The sequence below is a fragment of the Ictidomys tridecemlineatus genome, chromosome 5 (assembly GCF_052094955.1).
Source record: "Ictidomys tridecemlineatus isolate mIctTri1 chromosome 5, mIctTri1.hap1, whole genome shotgun sequence".
Taxonomy (NCBI): Eukaryota; Metazoa; Chordata; class Mammalia; order Rodentia; family Sciuridae; genus Ictidomys; species Ictidomys tridecemlineatus.
This window is the reverse complement of record NC_135481.1, coordinates 186112052-186136243: the sequence shown is the minus strand read 5'-3', so window position 1 is coordinate 186136243 and position 24192 is coordinate 186112052. Positions and strand designations below refer to the sequence as shown.

Sequence of the window (24192 nt, the reverse complement as noted above, 5' to 3'; positions counted from 1 at the left end):
GGTCACTCAGCCAGTAAGCAGCCAGGGTGAGACTGGAACCCAAAGTCATCTTTCTGTGAGGCTGTCCTGCCCCTGGAATCCACCATGGGCCCTGGGCAGCGGGAAGGCCCTCGGCGGGGGAGGAAGGCTGATGTCCAGCCTGGGTTGTTCCACAACTCAGTCAAAAGTGGAGTTGCAGTGGGTGCTCCCATCCCTGACTGCAGAGCCACCTAAGCCCTGAGCTCAGGAGGAACAGGAAATACTCTATGAGGCCCTCTTGGGGATGGTGATAGGAGATGTCTTCCTCCTGCTCCCTGTCCAGTCTCAGCCACTGGGACCTGATTCCCAAGGATTGGGTGGAAGGAGATTCTAAAATCTGGGAGACAGTCTGATTCATCTTCAACCCCCCAGTACCTTAAACAGAGTCTGGCATGCAGTAGGTGCTCAGCAAGCATGTGTAGAATTTATAGACTGGTCCCAGAATGACCTTGCATAACTCTGGCCCTCCTTTGCCTAGATGTGTGTGTGTGTGTGTATATGTGTGTGTGTGTGTGTGTGTGTGTGCGCGCGCGCGTATGCACACATGCTGGGACGTGAATCCAGGGTCTTGTGCATGCTGAACAGGAGCTATACCACTGAGCTACACAAGCACCCATTATTACCAGAGCCTTGGCCCATCACCAGACATTACCTCAGCATTTGTTTTCCTTGCAGTACTAGAAACTGAACCTGGGGTCTCCATATTAGGCAAGCATACTCCCAAGCTACACCCCTCTAGTCTTTTTTATATTTTATTTTGAGACAGAGTCTTGTTTTGTTGCCCAGACGGCCTTGAACTTGTGCTCATCCTAAGTACCTGGGATTACAGGTGCACGTCACTGTGTCCGGCCACCATCAGCACTTTTTGTGCATCATCTCATTTTGTCCTCATAATAGCCCTCTAAGGAAGTGACTGTGATGGGCCCATTCTGCAGATTATAACACTGAGGGTCTAGAGAGGCAAAGTGACTTATCCAAAGCTCTACAGTGAGCATGTGGGGAAGCTGGCTCTCCCACTGAGGTCTGACTGGCCTCAGAGCCTTGATCTAAGCTGGGGCTCCTCAAGGGTGATGGGTGGCCCAGTTACCTCAGCAGCACCTGGGAGCCTATTGGAAATACAGGGCCTGGGCCCCCCACTGAACTGAAGCAGAACCTCTGGGGCAGAATCCGGCAGGCCATGCCTTACCCCGACGCCCTGTGGCTCTTTGGCAGCATGAGGAGTGCCTGTCTAGAGTGCTAAGTTATGCCACCCCTTCAACAGCCCTGGCGGCCTCCCTGGGAAGGGGCTGGAACTAGAGGCAGCTATTATTATCATTATCCCATTTTCCAGACAATGAACCCCAGCCTGAACCAAGACTCAGAGCCAAGTCTTTGGGTTCAAAAGCCCCTCTCCTTCACGAAATCTGTTTTTCATGTGGGAAATGAATGAAAGGAACAAAAGATTCTCCCAAGGAGAGGAAGAGTCAGGGTCAGACGCGGTGCCGCTTAGGCCCCAGTAGGACTGGTCTCTGGGCTCTGGCCATGGTGCTGAACCCATGCCTGAGAGAAAGGACGGCCTCCCGGGGTGGGGGATTGCGTGCCCTGGAGGCTCCTGGGTCACAGGGGTGCCGTTTCCGGGAGAAGGCGGATCCTTGTTAACTCAGAACTAGGCTGGATTTCCAACTACCCGCAAACCCACGGGTCTGAGAAGGGTCTAAGGGGCTGGAGCCAGTCTGTGTCTTTAAGAGCAAAACAGACCTCTAGGGCCGCGGGGCTGGTTGGAGGGCTCCCTCCTCAGCTCCAGAGCAGCGGTAGCGCCTGGGGACCGGCCTTCCGAAGCCAGCCTGGGAAGGCCCCCGCCGGCACAGAGGGCGGCGTGCTGCGACCTGGGCCCTGCAGTGTCCGGGGCGGCAGCGCAGAGGGAGGGCTGCCTGGCTCAGCCCGGGGCGGCGGGTCGCCCGCTGCAGCCCTCCGCAGGCCGCCTCCCCGCCGCCCGTTCCCTTCCCCGGGCCTTTGTCTCTCTTCCCAGCGCCCCCAGCACCGGGTCTTTCCGGGAGGGAGAGGCAGCACGATGCTGCTTGCCCTGGGGGCCGTCGCCTGCCCTCCCCCAGCTCCGGCCCCTCCCAGCGCCCGCCGCGCCCGGCGCCCGCGGTCCGTCTACCTTCTGCGAGCTGAAGGACTGCGTCCAGTGGTACAGGACCAGGCTCTCCCGGGGCCAATGGGCGGGGCTGGCCGCCTCGGGCGCGTCGGGGGCCTCGGCCGGCTTGGCCGCATCGCTCTCCAGCGCGGAGATGGGCCACCAGCTGCAGTTGGTGGGGGTCAGGTTGTTGGGGGTCGCCATGGCGGCCCGGGATCCGAGGAGGAAAGAAGGCGGCTCCGGCGGCGGCGGCTCTCTCGCCCAGCATCACATGGCCTCGCCGAGCCGGCCCCTCTCCTCGCCTCCCTCCCCCTCCTTCCCTGCGAATGGCATTACTCACCGGGCGGGGGGAGGGGCGGGGATCCCGGGAGCTCCGTCCCCTCCCGGTGGCCCGCCCCTGGACGGCGCGGAAAAGCCGCCGGTCCGCGTGGGCTCCCTGGAAGGGCGCGAGCAGCCGAGGGGTGGGGACCGCGCCCCCCAGATAGCTCCAATCTGGCCAGGCACCTGCCTAAGGCTCCACCATTATAAACGCATTTACGCCTCTTAATCTTCCACGAAGGAAATGCCTCTTAGGATAACTGGTATCATAGAGATCCGATGCTTTTTCAAATTAGTGTCTCGGGAGAGAGCTTATCTCTCTTTGCTATTTTCGAAGTTTTTCCCTGAAGGGTCTGAAAGCGCAAAAGGGAACCAGTGAGTTATTTAACAAACACCCGCATTTAGCCATCAACCAATTTAGCGCCTTGATAATCCTGTTGGCCTCGCTTTATGGAGGGGAAACTAAGGTACAGAGAGGCTAAGTGACCTTCCCGAAGGTCACTTTGTCACTAAGTGGTGGAGCTGAGATTCAAATCCAGGCAGTCAGTGCTGTCAGCCAGAAAATCCTGATATGATGATAATGTAAGCAGCGCAACAAGCATTTATCAAAGCAGGCACTTCCCATGCAGCATCTCATTTTATCTTCACAATAATCATTTTCCCCAGATGAGGAAGGTGAGGCTCTGAAATGCTACTGATCCAAGGTTACACCTCCACCCAGGAAAATGAGACTTAAGTAGAGGAGATCATTTTGCCAACAGTTATCCTAATAAACATTCATAGGAAGTTTACATAAAGTTCACGCTTTTTACCATTGAGCAAATACAGAACAGATCTCGAGACAATAAGACACAAATATAGTCGCCTATCTCTTAACAAGGGGAACAAGCTGACAGGTTGTTATTGTGCAAACATCCCAGCGTATTTGTAAGAACTAGGATGACTAGAACATCACTAGGTGACATAATCTTATGGGATTTTAATCCCATATGTGGTCCGTGGTTGACCTATGTTCTTAGGCAGTGCATGGCTGTAAATTACCTAGAGAGGTAAGCTTCTCAGTTTGCTACTGGGGACTCCTCCCCTACTATAAGCATGGCTCATGAACTCAGTGTCCTTCCTTCTACCATGTAACAAAAATTCTGTGGCCCGCGGGTTTCTCTTTTTGCCCTGGCTGTCAGGAAGCTTGAAGCTACATTCTCTATTAATTCCCAATTGTTACCTTAGCTCTCCCTACCCCTACCTTCAGCAATTTCATTGTCACTCTTTTATGATAATTTTCTTTTTCCTCCTTTGAGTGTTTTGTTCACTGATTTTGCAAAGAAAGATATGGTAAATTTTGAGAGAAATTCAAATATCTGTGAATTCAAGGAAGATATTTAAGGGAGTTAGAAAATCTGGCCTCTTTCTATGTCTTAAACTTGATCACATCCATCCAGACAGGCTGATTCACAGCTGTTCAGAGGTGTATTTAGTCCCTCTACTAATATTACCCATGTGTGCCAGACACCTTACTAGGCCCCAGACATATAGTGATGAATAAGAGTCTGCCCTGACCTTTGCATTATACACTCAGCAAAACATCTAACAGCACAAAAGGTCTAACTCATACTTTATGACACTTTCTACTACATGGTCAGACCATAAAAAATTTGACAACTTCTACTGATGGACATATATACTGTTTCTAATCTTTTGTTATAAAAATAAAGTTGCAGAATGGGCATGGTGACCCACATCTATAATTCCAACTACTCAGGAGGCTGAGGAGGGAAGATCACAAGTTTGAGGCTAGCCTCAGCAACTTAATAAGACCCTGTCTCAAAATTTTAAAACATTTTTCAAAAGGTTGGAGATGTAGCCCCATGGTAAGCATCTCTGGGTTTAATCCTCAGTACTGAAAATAAAATAAAATAAAATAAAAAGAAAGAAAGAGTTGCAATAATTTATTCATATACATTGTACACACCTAAGTGTACCCTACATGTTAAATTCCTAGAAGTAGCATGACTGTCAAAGGACATGTGTTTAGTAAAGGTCCCAATTTATATTCCTCATTAACAATCTAGGACAGTTCCCATTTCTCTATCCTCCTGCTAACCATATATATATATATATATATATATATATATATATATATATATATATATATATATATATATATATATGATATATTGAGAGAGAGCGAGGGAAATTTCCATTTCTGTTTTTGATGCTAGGGATCGAAACCAGGGGCACTTTATCACAGAGCTATATCTGAGTTCTTTTTTTTTTCATATTTATTTTTTAAATTTTCAGCAGACACAACATCTTTGTTTGTATGTGGTGCTGAGGATCGAACCCGGGCCGCATGCATGCCAGGCGAGCGCCCTACCACTTGAGCCACATCCTCAGCCCTACGTCTAAGTTCTTTTTATTTTTCACTTTAGCTCAGGGTCTCACTAAATTGCCGAGACTGGCCTTGGACTTTCCTGAGCCCTCCCAAATAGCTGGGACTACAGACAAGGGCCACTGTTCCTGGTACCATATTTTTAAACATTTTTTTTCTGAATTTACAAGAGAAAAATGGAATCTTGTCTTTGGTATTTCAATTTACTTTTTTTTTGTTTTTACTTTTCAAACATGAAAAAGCAAATAGCTCAACAAACAACACTTAGAAATAATCATTGTTTAAAAATTACCATATTTGTTTAATTGGGGGTGGAGTATTTGGAAACAAATTATATGCATCATGATATTTCTCCAACTACCGTCCTAGGTACTACATAAAGTATTAAAGACTTTATATTTAACATAGGTCATTTTCTTATTCAAAAATACAAATTTCACCCTTAAAAATTTAACAAGGCCCTAACACTCTAGTTCATAATTGAAATTCACCAGTTTTGCCAGAAGTGTCTTTACAGTCAGTTCCAATCAGGAGCCCGTCATGGACCCCACACCAAAGTCTGTAGCTGCCTCTCTTAGGTGTCTTAGTCTGGAGTGGTCCCTGCTCCCTTTCCCAGGGCACTCCCCAAAGGGACTGGGCCAGACACCGTGTGCAATGTCCCACCCTGGCAGTTTTCTGACTGTCTCATTGCCATGTCCTTTAGTTTCTTGTACTGTCCCCTGCATTTCTACAAAGTAGCATCTGGACCCCAGGATTAGAATTAGGTTGGACACTTTGGGGGCAAGGATTTAATCAATACTTCCTGGAGGTGCTGCCTGCTTCTTTGTGCCTGTATCAGTAGTTACAATGTCATGTTGTCCCACTATGATGCTGAATGTGGTCACAGGTTAAGGTGGTAACCACAGCACTCCATGGTAAGGGTCCATTTCTCCTCTTCTGGCCAGTGTTGGATCCACTCATCCATTTATGGTTTCAAGTGAGTCAATTAGCAGGGTTGTAAAATGAGGATTTTCTGATTTTGCCCTTTCATCTGCACTTCTCAGTGTGCATTCTTTACTTGAATTTCATTAAATATGAGTGAAATTGACCATCCTTTCAAATTTTTAAAAGCCATTTTAATTTCTTTCAAAGGGAATTGTCTTGTGTTTCCTTTGGGATCTGGGCAATTATGGTGCAGCTGATGTTATGGTTTTGTTCTGGAATGTTCCCCAAAGGCTCATGTGTTGAAGGCTTGGTCCCCAAAGCAGCAATGTTCAGAGTGGGCCCTTTGGTAAGGGATTAGATCATGAGAGTTCTGATCTCATCAGTGGATGGATCCATTGATGGATTCATAGGTGAATGGAGCTGCGCAAAGCTGGGAGCTGGTGGAAGAGAGAGTCCTGGGGGCGTGCCCTTGTAGTCTTGCCAGTCCCCACTCCCCTCCTGCCTTCTCCTTCTCCTTCTTGCCTCCCGCCTCCCTTCTGTTCCCAGAAGAGAACAAGCAGAAGTTGAATGGCCTTCAGTCAGGGCTACCCTCTGGGCTGGCTGGAACCACCCAAGGCTGAAGCACACAGCCTCCCCAAAGGCAGGGAGGCCGGTCACCTGTGATCATATCCAGATCACACCCACAAGTCCTCCCAGGACACTTCCTCCAAGCAGAACAGCATGGAGAGTGAGGTAATGCTGGGCTGTAATGGTGTAGGAAATCATCTCTGGGCTGGTCTCTCCTCATTTGTAAGGTTGTGACTAGGCCACCTCTTGAGTCTACAGCATCTGGTGTCGGGTATGGCATATAATAGCAGCTGCCTGGGACATATTTGTTGATTTAAATGTAATTGGTTGAAAATGAGTATTGGTATCTTATTCATCTCTTGCTGGTTGGTAATTCTTGTGCTCTGCAGTGTAATTTGACATCCTTTTAAAGTTTTTTTTTTTGTTGTTGTTGTTGTTGTTTAGGGATTCACATTTTCTATGTTTTTCTTCTTGTTTTCTTGTGATATTATTTTCCATCCATATTTTTATATCTGCATTACTGTCCTTATAGCAGCAAAATGACTAAAATCTCCTAAATGGCCTGAAAGGCAGGTTGTTAAGTCAAGCTTAGCTAAGCAATGGACCAGAAGTTGTCAAAAAGTATTAAGAAAAAACCCTATAGCTGGGTGTGATGGCACATGACTGCAATCCCAGTGACCTGGGAGGCTGGGATAGGAAGACTGCAAGTTTGAGGCCAGCCTTGTCAGCAGAGTGAGGCCCTGTCTCAATAAAAAAGAACTAGTGATGTAGCTCAGGGGTAAAGCCTCCCAGGGTTCAATCCCCTGTTGAGAGAGAGAGAGAAATAAAGACAGAAAGAAAAGGGTTCAAGTGCAAAGTCACCTTATGGTAAGAACCATTAAAACTATTTAATATGTAGGCCTAGGAAATCCCTGAGACAGTGCTGATTGGTTGGAGGAGAGTCAGGAAACTCTGTGCATACCGAATGAGAAGTGGAAACTCCAACTCAAGCCCCTAGTTTTAGTGGGTTAGGGATTCTCTTCCCCCAAATCCCATCCTTCAATCTAGGTTGACTACCTTTCTGGAAGGATCCATCCAACATGCCAGCGGCACGGTGTCTGTGCTGGTGGGATTATGGGTGTTCTTTAAGAACTGCCTCTTGGGCTGGGAATGTGGCTCAAGCGGTATCGCGCTTGCCTGCCATGCGTGCGACCCGGGTTCGATCCTCAGCACCACATACCAACAAAGATGTTGTGTCCGCCGAGAACTAAAAAATAAATATTAAAAATTCATTCTCTCTCTCTCTCTCTCTCTCCCCCCCTCTCTTTAAAAAAAAAAAAAAAAAGAACTGCCTCTAGCTTAGCTGTGTCTTCTCCCCCTCCCTGAAGTTCTGAGGATTTATTACTGACAGGCAAGAAAAACTAACAAACAGGAACTGGATTGATTTCAAATTCTACTTTAAATCACTAATTTGTGTAGCCAGCTTTATCTAATTGGCACTATTTTGAGAAGAAAAAGCAGACTGAAAAATAGCAAATGCTTCCAATGACCAGTTAGTGAGGCCCAAGAGGGTCTGATGGCCTGGGGTGGGCAGCAGGATAGGACCAGAACTCAGGCCCTTTTCCTCACATCCCTGGCCCCCAGGAATTACTTGCTGCTTGCTCTCTCACTAAGTCAGCAATGCTGGGGGCCTCAGACTCCCTGGCCTCACAGCTCCATTCCACTGGCCTGATTGGTGTGGAGAGAGAGAGAGTGGGGAGAGCCACCCGACCCGGCTCTGCTGGGAAAGCCCTCTGGACTGCAGATCAAACACTCAGAGCTGCTGGTGGAAGTCCTATCTCCTGCACCAGGGCCAGGAGCTTTCTGCCCACAAGGCAAGTGTTGAAAATCTGCGGTTGGGTGATTCTGCTTCATGACATTCACAAAGGCTGCAGGCAAATCTGTGTCATTTCTACATGTGGACATTTTCTTGGGAATATCCAGATCACACCCACAAGTCCTCCCAGGACACTTCCTCCAGGCAGGCTCTGACTTGCTCTGAGATTGGGGCGCTGCTCCAAGAGTCCTTGCCATGCTGGGCAGGAGTGACACTGGGCTCCTCTCCATTTCCACACTGATGGGACCTAACGGAGGTGAGGAAATGCAAACATGTCCAAGCTCCATCAGGGCCTGTGCCAGCACCTCCAGGCTCCACACAGGCACCAGGGGCTTGGCTCAGCTGTGACAGTCCTGGAAGCTCACTGCATGAATGGATCTCTGGTTTCAAAGCTGAGAAATGAGTGTGAGGATTTTTTTTTTTCTGGTATCTGGAAAGATGAATCCATAATGGGTGTTGTGAGGCCCCCTAGGTCAGCTGCAGGAGACATTCTGCTTTGGAGCTCTGGTCTGTGGTGAGGAATTTCTTTGGACTAAGATAAGGCTGGGAGATGGCCCCTGGGTCTGGGTGCACACTAGGAGAAGGTGCTTTAAAAAAGCAGTAGAGAAACTCTGAAGGTCAGAAGGAGACTTGAACCTGAAGATTTGTTGGGGGTCTCAAGGCCAACACTGAGGACTTCTTTCTAAACCTCACCAGGGGAAACAGACAGGCACTAACATGATTAAGTCTTAAGAACAGATTGCATGCTAAGAGTCAAAGAGATGCATATTCTTAAAAGAAAATCTTTAATGGCTTTTCAAAGAATTACAGAAAGAAGCCAAGTGCAACAGTGCATGCCTGGATACCAGCTACTTGGGAGGCTTAGGCAGGAGGATTACAAGTTTGAGGCCATCCTTGGCAATTTATCAAGACCTTGTGTAAAATTACAACAAAAACAATAAAAAGGCTGGGGTGTAACTCAGTGGCTGAGCACTTGCCAAGCATGCATGAGGCCCTGCACCAGGGAAAAATCAAATCACAAAAAGAATACATGCTCATTGTAGCCAATTCAAATAATAAGCAAATAAAAATGATTCCATTATCCTAAAGAGGCACAAAATTAAATTATGCATCATTTTCCAAATTACCAGATTGGCAAGATTAAAATTAATAGCAATATGCAACAAGGGTTTAGGCCGGAACTTCTCAGCCTTGGCCCTGTTAACGTAAGCCCCTGCTGTGGGGCTGTCCTGTGCATCAGGCTGAGCAGTGCCCTGGCCTCTGTCCTCTAGATGCCAGCAGCACCTCCACTGCCATCCCCCAGGTAGATGACAACCAAACTGTCTCCAAGCATTCACAAATACTCCCTGGGGGCAAAATTTCCTCTAGCTGTGAGCACTGGAGATGTACAGTCCCCAACAGCCCTGGTGGGGTGGGGTCAGTAGTGTGGCATTTCCATCAGACATTAAAATTTTGCCACAGCAACTTCACTTCAAAATACATTTACAATATATAAACTTCTTCGAGAAGTCTTTTAATGCACCATTGGTAATATTCTAGTTTTAAAAATGAGTGACATCAGTAGGTAATTCATTCAATATGGAGACATAGACAAGTTCTGATGTAAAGAGGTCTGCAGGGTGCATTTATTAAGGAGGAAAAGCAAGGTGCAGTGTGGAGGCATTTTATAAAATTATATGAACAAGTGCATGTGAATGTGAGAATGTGCATATACCAAAATATGAATGGGCTTTGGGTTTCCAAAGCCTGGAAGGTGTACTAACCACAGATAGTGCTCACTCTCTCTGCAGAATAAGATGGTGGGATGCAGGGAGCACACAGGATTTTTTTTCTTTTAATTGCATTTATTTTTTGTTGAATTTATTCCCACGCCATAAGTTTTTGTTTCTTTAGCTTCTTCTGGGATATCTTTTTCTTCTGTGCACCCTCCTCTTCTGGTTTAGGAACAAACTCATGTATGGGCTAATCCGACCATGAGCTCTGTAAGTACAGCAGCCCATTTTGGGTGCTTTGTTCACTTGGATGTGTTCAATGATCAAAATTCAGCATTACTCTCTGCATTTTTAAGCATGTGCAGCAATAGTTCAGCACTCTTTTGGGGCCACCGGCCCTGTGTCCAGCCCCACTGTTTGGCCTGGGCACACCTCCCAACTCAACCATTGTAATGCCAGAATAGCATCCACTGCTTCTTTAAAGTGACATCTTTCAGGTACTTGGTGGCTTTTCAGATATGCGTACTCTTGATGGCCTGCACAGTTTCACGGGTGTTCTTAAAAGTGAATACAAAGATTTGAACCTCTTGATTTGCATGATTTTGTGGGGTTTTCTGGGTCAAGAGAGTAGCGGACCATTTTCACAGATCACCTCAGGCTGCTTACAGGGAGAGGCACACAGGATTTTTTTTATATCTATTTTAAATATTCCAGCACCACTTGTCACCTTCCAAGAACAAAAGTAAAGATAAAAATAAGAGGTAAAGGATAAAAGGAAGGAAAGAACAGAACACTTGCTGGAGTGTCCCCCTGACCCTAAGTGCAGAGATCCAGCTTAAGGGGTTCCTGTGCTCACACTTTTTAAAGTCCCTGAGGCAGCATCATGTAGGCTACTTTGTAAGACCCCCTCAAAGCAATTCATCTAAATTGGCAAAGTGGGACAGCTATTTCCATTTTGAAAATGGATAAACTGAGAGTCAGTATAGTGTGTGGCCCAGGATCCCACAAGAAATGGTAACTCTGGAGGAAAGAAAGGGGAAGCCCCATCCCTAGAGTCCTGGGCTGCCGTTCCTTCTGCCACCCTGCAGGTAACAGGAGCAAGATTCTTGAAACCACAGTTCCAGCATCCATCCCCTTAGTTCAAGGCCTTGGGTCTCTACACTTTTAACTTCAGCTTTATTCCTTCAAAGACAGCTGGTGTTCTCCTCTCCCAAGCAATGCACATCCTTGCTGCGCTTCTTTTCTGAAGGCAACGTCCTTTAGGAAGACCAGGCACTTACATAGACCCTGCTGCTCCAGGATCCACAGTCAGCTTGCGACACGGAGGGAGGCGCACCTAACTCCAGGGTTCTGAGGATCCACGTAGGCACACGCGCAAATGAGTTTTGTAAAATACAAATACAATTTTAGTTGATTCTATTTTTTTTTAAAAGAGAGAGAGAGAGAATTTTAATATTTATTTTTTAGTTTTCGGTAGCACAACATCTTTGTTTGTAGGTGGTGCTGAGGATCAAACCCAGGCTGCACGCATGCCAGGCGAGCACGCTACCGCTTGAGCCACATCCCCAGCCCTAGTTGATTCTATTTTTTTTTAAATATTTATTATTTTTTAGTTCTCGGCGGACACAACATCTTTGTTGGTATGTGGTGCTGAGGATCGAACCCAGGCCACACGCATGCCAGGCGAGCGCGCTACCACTTGAGCCACATCCCCAGCCCTTGATTCTATTTTTTACAAATGAAAAACTCTAGCTCTCTTTTTGGGAGGTTAGAATAACACTAGCAGGGTAAGTGAAAGTGAGAGGATGTTGGGGAAATTGGAAGTTGACATACATAGAGTATCGGCCATCTGCATGGGGAAGGCTACAGAGTTCAGAAATGGCTTAGCTCGCCCCAGCTCCTACTCACCTGAGTCAGGCTTCTTTAGAACCTATACTGGGCTTTGGGACCTACTGTCATCAGTGAGATGCCACAATGCTAAACATCATAGGGCAGGAAGAACAGGGTACAAGAAAAAACAACAGATTACCAGCACCACAGATTACATCCACCAGGCAGAAGCAGATGACAGGGGAGGTACAGATGTGGTGTCCATAGCAGCAAGAGACTCCCTAAGCCATGGGAGACCTTTACTCTTCCTCTTTCTCCCCTCCCACTTCCTTTGGTTTTCAGCACCCCCTCTTCACCCTACCCTTGCCACATAGTCCTGGTGAGATGCCAAAGTGTCCTGCAACCCCAAACGTGCACATCTTCCAAGACAGGTACAAAGAACATTTCCTGAGGTTAAAAAAACCAATGCCAGGCTGGGGCTGGGGCTGGGGATCAGTGGTAGAGCACTCGATTAGCAGGGGTGAGGCACTGGGTTCGATCCTCAGCACCACATAAAAATAAATAAGTAAAGGTGTTGCATTCATCTACAACTAAAAAATATTTTTAAAAAACAATGCATCATTTGGGGCTGGGTTGTGGGCTCATCGGTAGAGTGCTCGACTAGCACATGTGAGACCCTGGGTTCGATTCTCAGCACCACATAAAAATAAACAAACAAAACAAAGGTATTGTGTACAACTAAGAAATAAATATTAAAAAAACTAACTTCTTTAAAAAACAAAAACAAAAACAAAAAAAACACAATGCATCAAAAATTTTTTTGTAGTTATGGATGGACAGAATGCCTTTATTTATTTTTTTAATGTGGTTCTAGGGATCGAACCCAGTGCCTCACACATGCTAGGCAAGTGCCCTGCTACTGAGCTACAGCCCCAACCCCCCATCCCCCAAGTGAACTTGGTTGCTAATAATTTTGGATTCTTAGTTAGCATGCAGATCCCCAGCTAGCAGATCTCCATCAATGGCCTCTGTCACTCAGGCCACCATTGCTCAGTCCTGAGATTAGAATTCAGTTTTCTTGAGTCCATGGTGAGAAACGTCTTAATATCTGGCTTCGTTGGAGAAAATTTCCTAATTTCAGAAATCTTTCTTCTGCAGATCAAGAACACAATTTGGGGATGAGAGGATAGATTTCTATAAACCACAGGGTGAAGATGACATGGTGTAAGATCAAGGACAAGATCCCATGCAGCAGGAAGTGAAAAGGGCCTTCTAATGCTGTTGATAAGGAAAAGGCAAGATGAAAGTTCAGAAGCAAGTGTTGCGGTCCCCCTCCTCACAGGTCAAATCCTGGTTGGTGATGAAGACACAGGCTTGGAGGGCACTGGTGGCTACTTCCCTCAACACAGACCAGGGAGGGCACTGGCCTCTTGGAGGAGCTGTCCCCTGATATGCCACACAGCCAAGCTGACACAGAAGCTGTAAGAGTAGCTCTGGGAGATGGTATGGTGGGTAGTAGCAACTCCACACCTCCCCTTGGTCTGCGAGTGCCATGTGGGTGATCTGGAGTTGTCCATATGGCCCAGTGGTATGCTAGTAGAGGGATGAAGAGAGGCCAGGTGATAAGCTGTGAGGCCATGGCACATGAGGACCTCAGGACTGGAAACACTGGCAAGTTTCAGAATTTGAAGTTGGTCAGTGTGCTGCTCAGGACCTAATCCAGGCCAGTCCTGTCCTGGTGGGTTCAGTCATAATCCATAATGCCCTGGGGAAAGTCTGGAATCGCCACATGTCAGTGAAGACCAGCAAAAGGTAGGGGACAGCATCTAAACCATATAGCTCGTATGCCACCCCCTTATGCCCAGATGCCATTCTGGAAGAAAGCAGAGAGAAAGGAGAGAGGGAGGAGAAACCTTGGCACTGTGAACAGGTAGAGAAGACAGAGTGCTGGAAATTAGAAGGTCTAAAGTGTCCCAGTTGGAAGAATCCAAGTTTGAGAGGAAGATGAGACCAGGCAACAAAGCAGAGGAAGCTGCATTGTTTCCACCCTCTGGGGGGTAGTGGGTAAACTCTGACCATGTTACAGATGCTTCCAATCAGAGCTTCTCTCCCGGGAATCTGAAATCCTATACAGAGGGGTGCATCAGCATTAAAAATGTGAGGACCGGAATCAACTCTGACTGCTATGCTCTGGGATTCCAGGCACCTGGAGCAGGGCTTCGGTTCCCAGGCTGATAAGGCCTGTTTAGCTCTCCCTTTTGTTGAGTGTGCTTCCTGATATCCTTACAGTATATTCCTTTATTCACTCAAGTCAGAGTGGCCTTCTATATTCTCTGACACTGAACCATTCAGGAAGTGCAGGGTGAGGCCTCTGGGGATCAGCAGGTAGGCAGCGGAAAGAGAGCCCACAGAGGAGACTGAAAAAAGAGGGGCCACCGGCTATGCCTGATAGCAGTGATACACAGGCTGGGATTAAGTTAGGAGGAGGCTGCATGTATCAGATAGTGTTTGGTGCCCAACCAACAGAAGAGCCAAGATGGCGGCCTTCAGATTCAGCAACAAGGTTATCGATGACCTTGACAAGAAATGCTTCAGTGGGAATGGAAGTCTGGTTGTAGTAGGAGACAGGATGGGGGATGGATGGGAAGAAAAGGAAAAGGACAAGAGCTTTAGGGAGAACCTGAGTAGAAGGGCACTTTGTGGGTTTGGGTTTCGCTTTCTGTCTTTCAAAGATGAGAGAAGCTCTCCGGCTATAAATAAAACTTGCCTAAGTGGCAGAGCTGGACATTCTGAACTATTTTGGGTCTACAATGCTGACCAATTCTAGTATCACAAATAAAGCTCATTAAGACCTCTGAAACTAAAACTAATGGCTGGGGAGAGGAGGAGGAGAACAAGGAGATGATGTGTGTCTGCACACACAGAAGAAACAGTGTGAAGATGGGAGAGAAAAAGATGGGAGAGGAAACCCAAGTGATGTTGGGGGGAACCAGCCTCAGGACAGGAGAGGGAGAGATGTGGAGACAGGCAGAGAAGAGAACACAGAGCAAGACCTCCCAGCTCAGGGCTCCCGGGACACAGCACACCTTTCTGGTGAAAACTTTCCATTTCCTCTCTGAAAGAAATAGATGCTATGAACATACAAGCCGAGAATGAAGAAATGCTTGAAAAAAATCAGTTGAAGACTCTCACTTCAACTCAATTCAACTTAAAAAAACAAATTCAGCCATTCTGAACTGGGCAGTTATTAAGTATGGATGCCTAAAGGCTCATCTCACTGGCTCTAGAGCTCTTTCCCCAGTCTAAAAAGAGCTTCCTTGAACTTTTTCCAGCCCTCTACAGAGGGCCACCTGACTCCACCTTCACTGCTGCATGGTTAACCTTTTACCTAAGTCATTACCTATGTGTACAAATGTCATCCACAGGGGAGACTGCTGGGCTTACCACTTTGATAGGTACTGCCAAATCAACAGGATTGTCCATTTCACAATCCCACCAGCAATGCATGAAGAAGCTGCTGCCCATTGCCTGACCCCTCTTTCAACCCCAGCCAGAGTGCCATCAAACTCTGGGATTTATGTCAATCTGATAGGTTAAAATGGTACATCAGTGATCTTCCAAGAAGCATTTATCTTTGAAGATTGAGGCTGAGTATCTCTTCATTAAGGGCCATTTCCATTTCTTTTTCTGTGAACCATCTGTTCATGTCCTTTGCTCATTTTCTTTTCTGTTGCTGCAAAAGTTCTTAACCTGGGATTTGTGGCTTTCTTGAGGTGAGAGGTCTCATAGCTCAGATACGATCAAGAATTGTAAAGAAAAGACCAGCTCACTCTAACCCAATACTATCTTATGGCATACATATGGAGGTTATTTATATTTTCTTAAGATTTTCAAACTTTTTATTGGAGTTTAAGTACACACACAGAAAAAAACACACATATACTACTTTACTGTTTAAACTGTAAAGTTCAAATGAACGAAAATTTGAGAAGGCAAGCCATCAGATAACCTTCAACAGTTCTGCTGTATCTCAATTAAGCAAGAAGCTGCAATCCTATGGTGCCCTCTGCTGGCAATAAGTGGCAACAAAGCTCCCTCGAACCTTTGAGGATTAACTGGAGTCTTGGAATCCAAGTTGCAGTGGCCTTACTGGGAACCAGCACAGAAGCGAAAGGCCAGGACATTCACTGGTACATTCCAAGATCTTCCTTCACTTTCTTTTCTGCTTCCTAACATTTCAAGAGAGTAACTATCAAAATAACAGATTACAGGGCTGGGACTGGGGCTCAATGGTAGAGCGTCTGCCTCACACATGTGAGGCGCTGGGTTTGATCCTCAGCACCATATTAAAAAAATGAATAAATAAAAATATTTAGTTCATCGACAACTAAAAAAAAATTTTTTAAATACTAACAAACTACAGTAGCATTGAGGCTAAGAGAGAATGACAGGAGAGAGAGACAATTCCTACCTGCCCCAAACCAGATTGTGGAGAAAGGCTCTGCTGCTCAAAGCCACAGCTGAAGGAAGCAGCATTCCCCAGCTGTGGCTTTCAAAAGCAGTGGGTCTCTGGAATCATGCAGAGTGAGACGACTGATGACTTACAGGTGGACTCACTGCTCACCCTGATCAGTACACTGCGGCAGACCCTGTGTCAGCTGCTGGGGTACAAGATGCAGTCTGACTCTGTTGGGGTAAGTATGAAGTGCCATGGCGCACACAGTGTGGGGACTGAACCTATACGGGGTGGGGGTGTTGCCTCAAGGAAGCTGGCACATGGCAAGCAGAAGGGCTGGAGGCTTTGCAGCTATAGTGGTGAGGGACAACCCAGATGTTCAGTGAAGCCACCAAGTAGAATCTCATGGTGGAGGAGAGTAGGGAGGATCACCCCATTCCAGGTAGGTCCTTAGAGTCCTGGGTCCAGAACTCTACTTTGTCAGGATACCCAGAGCTGATCAGACTCAGGGGGGTGGACTTTCTAAGTGCTGACTGGTATCTGTAAACCAACGGCAATGAACTTGCTGATGGATGTTTCCTCCCTATAAATGCTTGAGCTTGCCTTCCAGGGTTTCCCTTGTTTCTTTCACCTATTATTCCCACACCCTCATGGGGTCCTTGCCCGCTCCTGGAGCTTCCATGGCCACTGGTATGCTGACTCCAAAATCCCTAGTTCCAGTCCCCACCTCCTACTTGAGCCTCAGGACACTGCCCCACGGTACCCGCTGATATTCTAGGTTCACAGGCAGGCAGGGAGGGCACAGACTCCCAGGTTCAGATTCTAGCTCCACCATGAGCTTGCTGTGTAACCTCAAGCAATTGCTTAATTGCTCTTTAATGTCCTCATCTGAAAAATGAAGAGGATAATGATAGTCTTATAGGATTGTTGTGAGAACTAAAATAAGAAATTAAAAATATGATACAAAACAAGAGCTATATAAGTCTTATTTGCTATTATTATCCTCAATTAAATATTATTTTTCTTCTGCTCCCTGTTAACTGACTTCAGCAGATAGGCAATAATATCCATTCAGCTGTCAAACTAGACAGCCAAATGTCACTGGATTTTCTCTACCTGCCCCTCTGGTTCACATGAATCTCATGCTGAAGTTCACATGAATCTCATAGGTACTTGCTCTCCGTACCTAGGGGACTGCTCTAGATCACTGCCTTCTCAGGCCTGGTGCACGGTGCCAGCCTACCATGAAGCCAGTGTAATCATTCTAAAATTATCCGGCTGCTTCTCTTTCATAACTCCCATGTTTCTTAGGAGAAATCTGAAGATAAACCCCTTGCCATGGCCTTTAAGACCCCTCATTACTTGATACCTGTTTTCATCTGCATTTCAACCTCCCTATGCCCCAAACCAAACTCTCCCCCCACTCCCCAAGCCTGGTCTCCCTGGATCTGCTCCCTTAGTAAATGGGTCACCTACTGGCTTCACTGAGCTGGACACCTCTGCCCAGCTTGGTCTAAGTCCCTCGTCTCCCTGGAAGCCATGTCCTCCTCACTGCCCTTCAGCTGTGTTTTCGTTCTGGCCTTTCCCAGATCATTTCAAGTGTCTCTAACTGGCCTCACCTACTCTCCCATCTCCCCGCTACTTTCCAAGAGACTTCCAGAGCAACAGCGACTGCTGACTGGCACATCACCATCATGAAAATACTTCATGACCTTTAGGACAAGATCCAAACTCCTCAATGCAGTTCTCCCGTAGCACAGGCCTGGCCCACCCTCCAGTCTCGTCCTACCCCTTCCTACTGCCCAGGCAATGCCTGATTTTCAAACCCTCCCTCAGCAAGCCTTCCCTGAGACACCATCCTGCACCTCACAGTGGGCCAGGCAACCCTTCTGAGTGTCCACACAGCACATTGTACATCTGCTGATTCTGTGGCTCTCGAATGAGCCCCAGGAACTTCTCAAGGCCGTCTGCACAGCACTGGGCAAGCAGCATTAAAGTCTGTGGAAGAACGATAGAACTGAGCATATGAGAGGCACCCTGACATGCTGAGGTCCCACAGCAGAGAAAGCAAAATGGACACAGGTCTCTGGGCTCCTGAAGCCTTTCAAAATGATCAACATGCATTCAATTCTCACTACCAGACTGTCTTGGTAACAGGAAGCATTTCATAAAAGGATAATTGTGGGAGTGAAAAATATTTTAGTAGTTTTGGCACACAGTTCAATGCCTTCCTTTGATCAGCAATTACTGAGTGCCAACTATGTGCTACCAAGAATTTAGGCCCTGATGATAAACATATTTTCCTAAACTCTTAAGGCATCATCATTTATTTTAAATATTTTTGCAGTGCTGGGCATCATACAACTTAGGCAAGTGCTGTCATGGAGCTACACTCCCAGCCTGACATTGTCATTTTAAAGACTCACATTTACTGGAGGTATGATTAAAAAAGAAAACAGCCAAGCATGGTGGCTCATACCTATAGTCACAGCTCCTGGGAAGACTGAGACAAGAGGATGGCAAATTCAAGCCAGCCTTGGCAACTTAGCAAGACCCTGTTTCAGAATAAAACAAAACAAAAAACCACCAAATACAACTAATTAAACCAGGTCACTCGGCCAATTATAAGACACATCCAGATTTGCAGAGGACTAGATTGTGGGGAAATGTGCATCTAAGAGTCAATTTTAAAAAAGCAGTGAAAAAGAAAAGCCTGTCTTCAGGTAGCTTCGATTCTAGGGCACATGATGATAAATACACATCGACAGATCATGTCAAGCTCTGAAAGGAAAAAGAAAACAAGGAAAGGGATACAGGGTGAAGGGGACTTCTGGGGGTATCCAGGGAAGACCCCTCTAAGGAACTGATACGAGCAGAGATTTGAGTGGAGAGACGAGCCACGAGTAAACAATGTTCCCAGAAATGCAAAAGATCTGAGAGGGTGATGTCTAGTGGGCTCAAGGACATACAAGGCAAGTGCTGTTGGAACACAGTCCTTGAGCTGAATAGACAGCTTCCTCAAGCACAGGTGAAAGCAGAGATCCCTGGTCTAGTCAGGTGGTGTGGGAGGCTAGGAAAAGCAATGTGAGGGCAATCAGGAGGGAGGTAGAGAGTCAGCCCGTCTAGATTTGAATCCTCATTCTGCTACTAACAAGCTGTGTAACACTGGACAAGCTATCTAACTGCGTGAGCCTTAGCTTCCTCGCTGTAACATGGACATAGTAAAAGGACCTGTTTCACAAGTTAGTTAGGAAGATTAAGAGACCACACTTGTAATTAAGACACAAATGAGATCACCACTATTTTCTACCCTAGTCATTTAAAAAAGTATACCAAGGTGGGACTGGGTTGTGGCTCAGCGGTGGAGCGCTTGCCTCTAACATGCAAAGCCCTGGGTTCAATCCTCAGCACCACATAAAAATAAACAAACAAAAAGTATACCAAGGTAAGGAATAAATTGACTTATTTGACCCTTAAAACAAAAGACTACTTTTCTAGATTACTACTGTTATGATGGAAACCATATCATTAGGGAAATAAAATTGTTTATTGAACTTGGGCTACAGGTGTAGTTGAGTGTTAGAGCACCTGCCTAGTATACATGAGGCCCTGGGTTTGATCCCTGGCACTGTGGGGAGAAATAAAAAAAAAAAAAAAAGACTTTGAACTTGCTTTCTCCAATCTTAAAGTTGTATTTAAGATTAAAAAAAATTATCCTAAAAATGTAGAAAAATAAAAGATCATCCTAAATAAGCTGTTTTTGCAGCATTAATTGGATGGAATTAAGTCTTCCATGTTCAATCACTTATAGGATACCTATCACAAGAAGGTTAGAAGAACCACTTACAAAACATCTGTCACTGTTAACAGGAATCTTATAACTAGCATAGCCTTTTAATTAAACAGCATCTCTATGTGCATTAAGTCAATACCTAGTTAATTTCCTGAACATAAGATCCACAAAGTTCAGAGATTTTTTTTGGTACCGGGGATTGAACTCAGGGGTATTCAACAATTGAGCCACATTCCCAGCCATATATAGTATTTTACTTAGAGATGGTCTCACTGAGTTGCTTAGTGCCTTGCTGTTGCTGAGGCTGGCTTTGAACTTGTGATCCTCCTGTTTATACCTCCTGGGCCACTGGGACTATAGGTGTGGGTCACGGTGCCCAGCTGTTCAGAGTTTTTTTATGGCTAAAAAGATACTGTTGGTACAGGGCCAAAGTCTAGCTTTTTGTTCATTCAGGTTTGGGTTTTTATTTAGCAAGATGGGGGTGTTCTTTTTTTTTTTTTTAACTGGGGCTTAAATCTAGGGTCTTGCATATGCTAAGCAAATGCTATAAATCACTGAGCTATATCCCAGCACCTCACCCTTTTTTCCATTTTATTTTGATACATTTTATTGTCTCTCTAAATTGCTGTGGCCAGCCTTGAACTTGCCAACCTCTTGCTTCAGCCTCTTGTGTAGCTAGAATTACCAGAGAGCATATTTTGTAGCTTCTCCATCTCATTACAAGTCATGATGTCCTACACAGTGAGTCAGTCCTCTATATAATGACTTGAAAGTTAAAGCTGCATCAAGTGTAAGTTAATAGATTCAGTGTTCCCAAGAAGTTCTCATCTTTCAGTCTTCTTAATGATTCACATCTCAAACAATATCTAACTTTATGATGGAGAGGCTTACAAAAAAGGAACTTTTTCTTTTTTAGTTTTTAGTATTTAATGTCTTAACAGGTAAAAGTAAAGTAAAATGAGAAGTCACCCAAACTGTATTGAGCAGTTACCTCCCAGGCTTTGTGTTAAGCTCTGGGAATTCAACAATGATCTAGACACAGTCCTCACACTCAAAAGAGGTGTGAGATTTTAACTCAAGGTATATTTTGAAATGGCAGCTAAAAAAATACATATTTGGTATTGATGCAACACTTGGAAACTTCTGAGAAAAAAATGTCAATTTCCCTCTTCTTTTCCAGAAGTTGTCAAGAAGAGCAGCTGAGAATCAATAGGCGTTTGAGACAGTTTAAATCCTGACTTACTATGTGACACAGGACCACAGGAGTTAGAACAAGTTACCTAATCTTTCTGAGTCCCACTCATCCTCACCTGCAGAATGTATAAAATCACAGGAATAGTAAATGAACATATGTACATAACTACTACTCAGAAAAAGAAAGCCATTATTTATTAGCATCATAACTACAGTTTTCTTTCTTCTCCTGTCAGTTATTGAGCCACTGATATAAACAAGGAGAATCTAAAATGTTTTACCTATGCCTACAACATGCTTTAGCAATCTTATACCGATACTCTTCCACTTATGATGGGGTTACACCCAGATAAAGTCATCATAAACTGAAAATATCTTAAACCAAAGATGAATTTGATATACACAACTTATTGAACATCAAAGCCTGGCAACAGTACACTGTAGGGTCTCTGTGGTTTACCCTCCTGACTAGGTGACTGCCTGACAGTGGGAGTTGCAGCTCCTTGCCTAAGCCCAGCATCCTAAGAGGGCATATTTCAAGCCCTGGGGGAAAAAATATCAAAATTCAAAATTTGAAGCCTGGTTATTACTGAATGCAATATGTTTTCACACCATCGTGAAGTCAAAAAATCCTAATTCAAACTATCAGCAGTTGGGGGATTGTCTGTACAATGAATTTTAATTCATTCCCAGAGTCAAGCATTCCATGGGTGTAGTTAAGCTGATACAGGTGAACTGTCTTCAAAAGCCAATTCAGCTAGTAGGACTGGAGAATAAGGGTGAGGAAGCCAGTTTGGGTTCAGGGTTACTCCCTCACTCTAGGGCTCGGGGTAAGGATGGCCTTAGGCCTGAGCCTAAGCAACTCTGTCTTAAAACTCCAGTTTGAAACCTGCAGTCTCACCAGGCATGCCTAAGGGAGCACTCCAGTATGGTGCTTAGGCACAAACAAGTCACTTTTCCCCACCCTGACAATCCCAGAGTGAAGTCTCTAGCAAGTTGTCCTTGCCCCATAAAAGGGAAAGGCGGGGCTGGGGATGTGGCTCAAGCGGTAGGTGCGGCCCGGGTTCGATCCTCAGCACCACATATCAACAAAGATGTTGTGTCCGCCGAGAACTAAAAAATAAACATTAAAAATTCTCTCTCTCTCTCTCTAAAAAAAAAAAAAAAAAAAAGAGGGAAAGGCAAGAAAATCAGGGTGGGAACCAACAGACCCAATGCTTTAACCCCAGGGTAAAGACATCACTGAGAGACCCAGTGGCAGCTGATAGGGAATGAAAGGGTGGTCAAAGCCCCAAAATTTAGTATAAATGAAGGAGCAAATGAACAGACATTCAGCCAGTCGACACTGATGCATACAAGTCTGAGAGCCTTGTGAGGACCCAGACTGAAATCCCAACTCTTCTCATCTGCCTGATCCTCTGTGTTATTCTCTCCGCTCTCATACTCTACAGCAGCCGCTTGACTCTGGTGAGAAAAAGACTTCTCCCTATGACCACTTCCTCAGCCAGCCATCACCTCCACCCCAGGAGAAGCCTGCCTTGGTTCCTGATCTGATCACCACAGTCTGAGTGAGTGTGCATCTGCTAGACTTAGGCTCTAAGTCACACTTGAGCTTAGCATGCAGAGACAATGTCTGTCATGAGCTTGTCATGATTAAGTGTGTTTGCAGCACTTAGAATTAATGTATAATTGTTTGCTGTGAATTACATCTCTTTCAGTGTCTAGCACTAAGTATTGTCATTTTCTTGATTAAGAACCTACAGAGCGGCTGGGGTTGTGGCTCAGCGGTAGAGTGCTTGCCTAGCTCACATGAGGCACTGGCTTCAAAACTCAACATCACATAAAAATAAAGGTTATTGTGTCCACCTACAACTAAAAAAACTCACGCATATTAAAAAAAAAGAACCTACAGAGTGAAATTATATTGAGTGATTTGAGTGAATAAAGCATTGACAAAGGCAGAAGCGTGGACATTCTTTATTTCTTCCCCTCGACTGCAAAAGTCACATCTTTTGCCATTGTGACATTGGGTCAAAAGTAACAGAATTGAGACAGTCATCTTTTCCCACGAAGCTTTGAGAAGTGGAGCTGGGCAAAGGCAGGTGAGGAGAGGCATAGCTAGATTGGCAGAACCAGTCCTAGTGATGGAGGAGGCAGCAGCTGCTGCAGAGCTCACCCCTTTCCCATCTGCTGAGTAACCATCAGAATCATAAATATATAGCGATCCCTAAAAAAATCACCGACGTAGGTGACCTGCCTAAACTTTGTGGAAAACTTTGGTGTGTATGTGCATTTCTCTGGCGAAAGGGTCTATAGTTCTCACCAGATTCTCAAAGAAGTCCCTGAAAAAAGGACACGTGCAGATATCGTCCAACTTCCTCATTTACTAGACGAAGAAACTGAGGCTCAGAGAGGGATAAGCAGTTGCCTTGAATCGGGATAAGCAGTTGCCTTGAATCAAACAGAGGCATCAGAAGCGAAGGCATTTCGGTTTTAATTCTGGCCTCGCATTCCTGGTCACAACTATGACCGATACCTCCTCGCTTCTCAGAAGGCCCTGAAAAGATCCCAGGAGGCAAGGGTTGCGGCCCGAGCCCAAGACTTTGCAGGCGATCCATACCCCGGCATTGAAGGGACTTGGCCAAACTCTCAGAAGGGTCTCGGTCTGTACGAAAGCTCCCGCACGCGGACCTCACCCTCGAGGAATCCCGTTGCCTTGGCGACTCCTAGTGAAGGACTAAGCACAAGGAGACCCCCGGGAAGTGGAGACAGCTTGGCCACTGGGAAGAGTTACGCCTACTCACTCACCTGACAAAAAAAGAGGAAGCAGACACGCCCCAAGAGTCGGTCCCCAGCAAACCCACAACACCGGAGTGGGAGCGAAAAGAATAACAGGAAATGACGCGAGCGCACGTGCTTCTGAGAGGGGCGGGGCGGGGCATGGTGAGACGCGTCCTCCACCGCGCGCCTGCGCGGCCATGCCTACTGCGTTGCCGAGTCACTGGGGTGGGAGGGGCATG

General features: G+C 45.9%; 1 protein-coding gene across 2 annotated transcripts in view; it reads right to left on the bottom strand.

Annotated features, from left to right (window-relative positions):
• The window catches only part of Gdap1l1 (ganglioside induced differentiation associated protein 1 like 1), a 41717-nt gene extending 17641 nt beyond the window's left edge, over positions 1–24076 (bottom strand). The window contains exon 1 of one of the 2 annotated variants that reach the window (XM_040276226.2): positions 23981–24076. Coding sequence is in view for 1 of the 2 variants with exons in the window: in XM_078051838.1 (XP_077907964.1) it covers positions 2159–2338 (180 nt within the window). In the remaining variant the exon portion in view is untranslated. Of the gene's footprint in view, positions 1–2158; positions 2458–23980 lie in introns of those variants that run through there. The other variant, XM_078051838.1, reaches the window with a different exon arrangement.
• Positions 24077–24192: the final 116 nt, after the last annotated feature.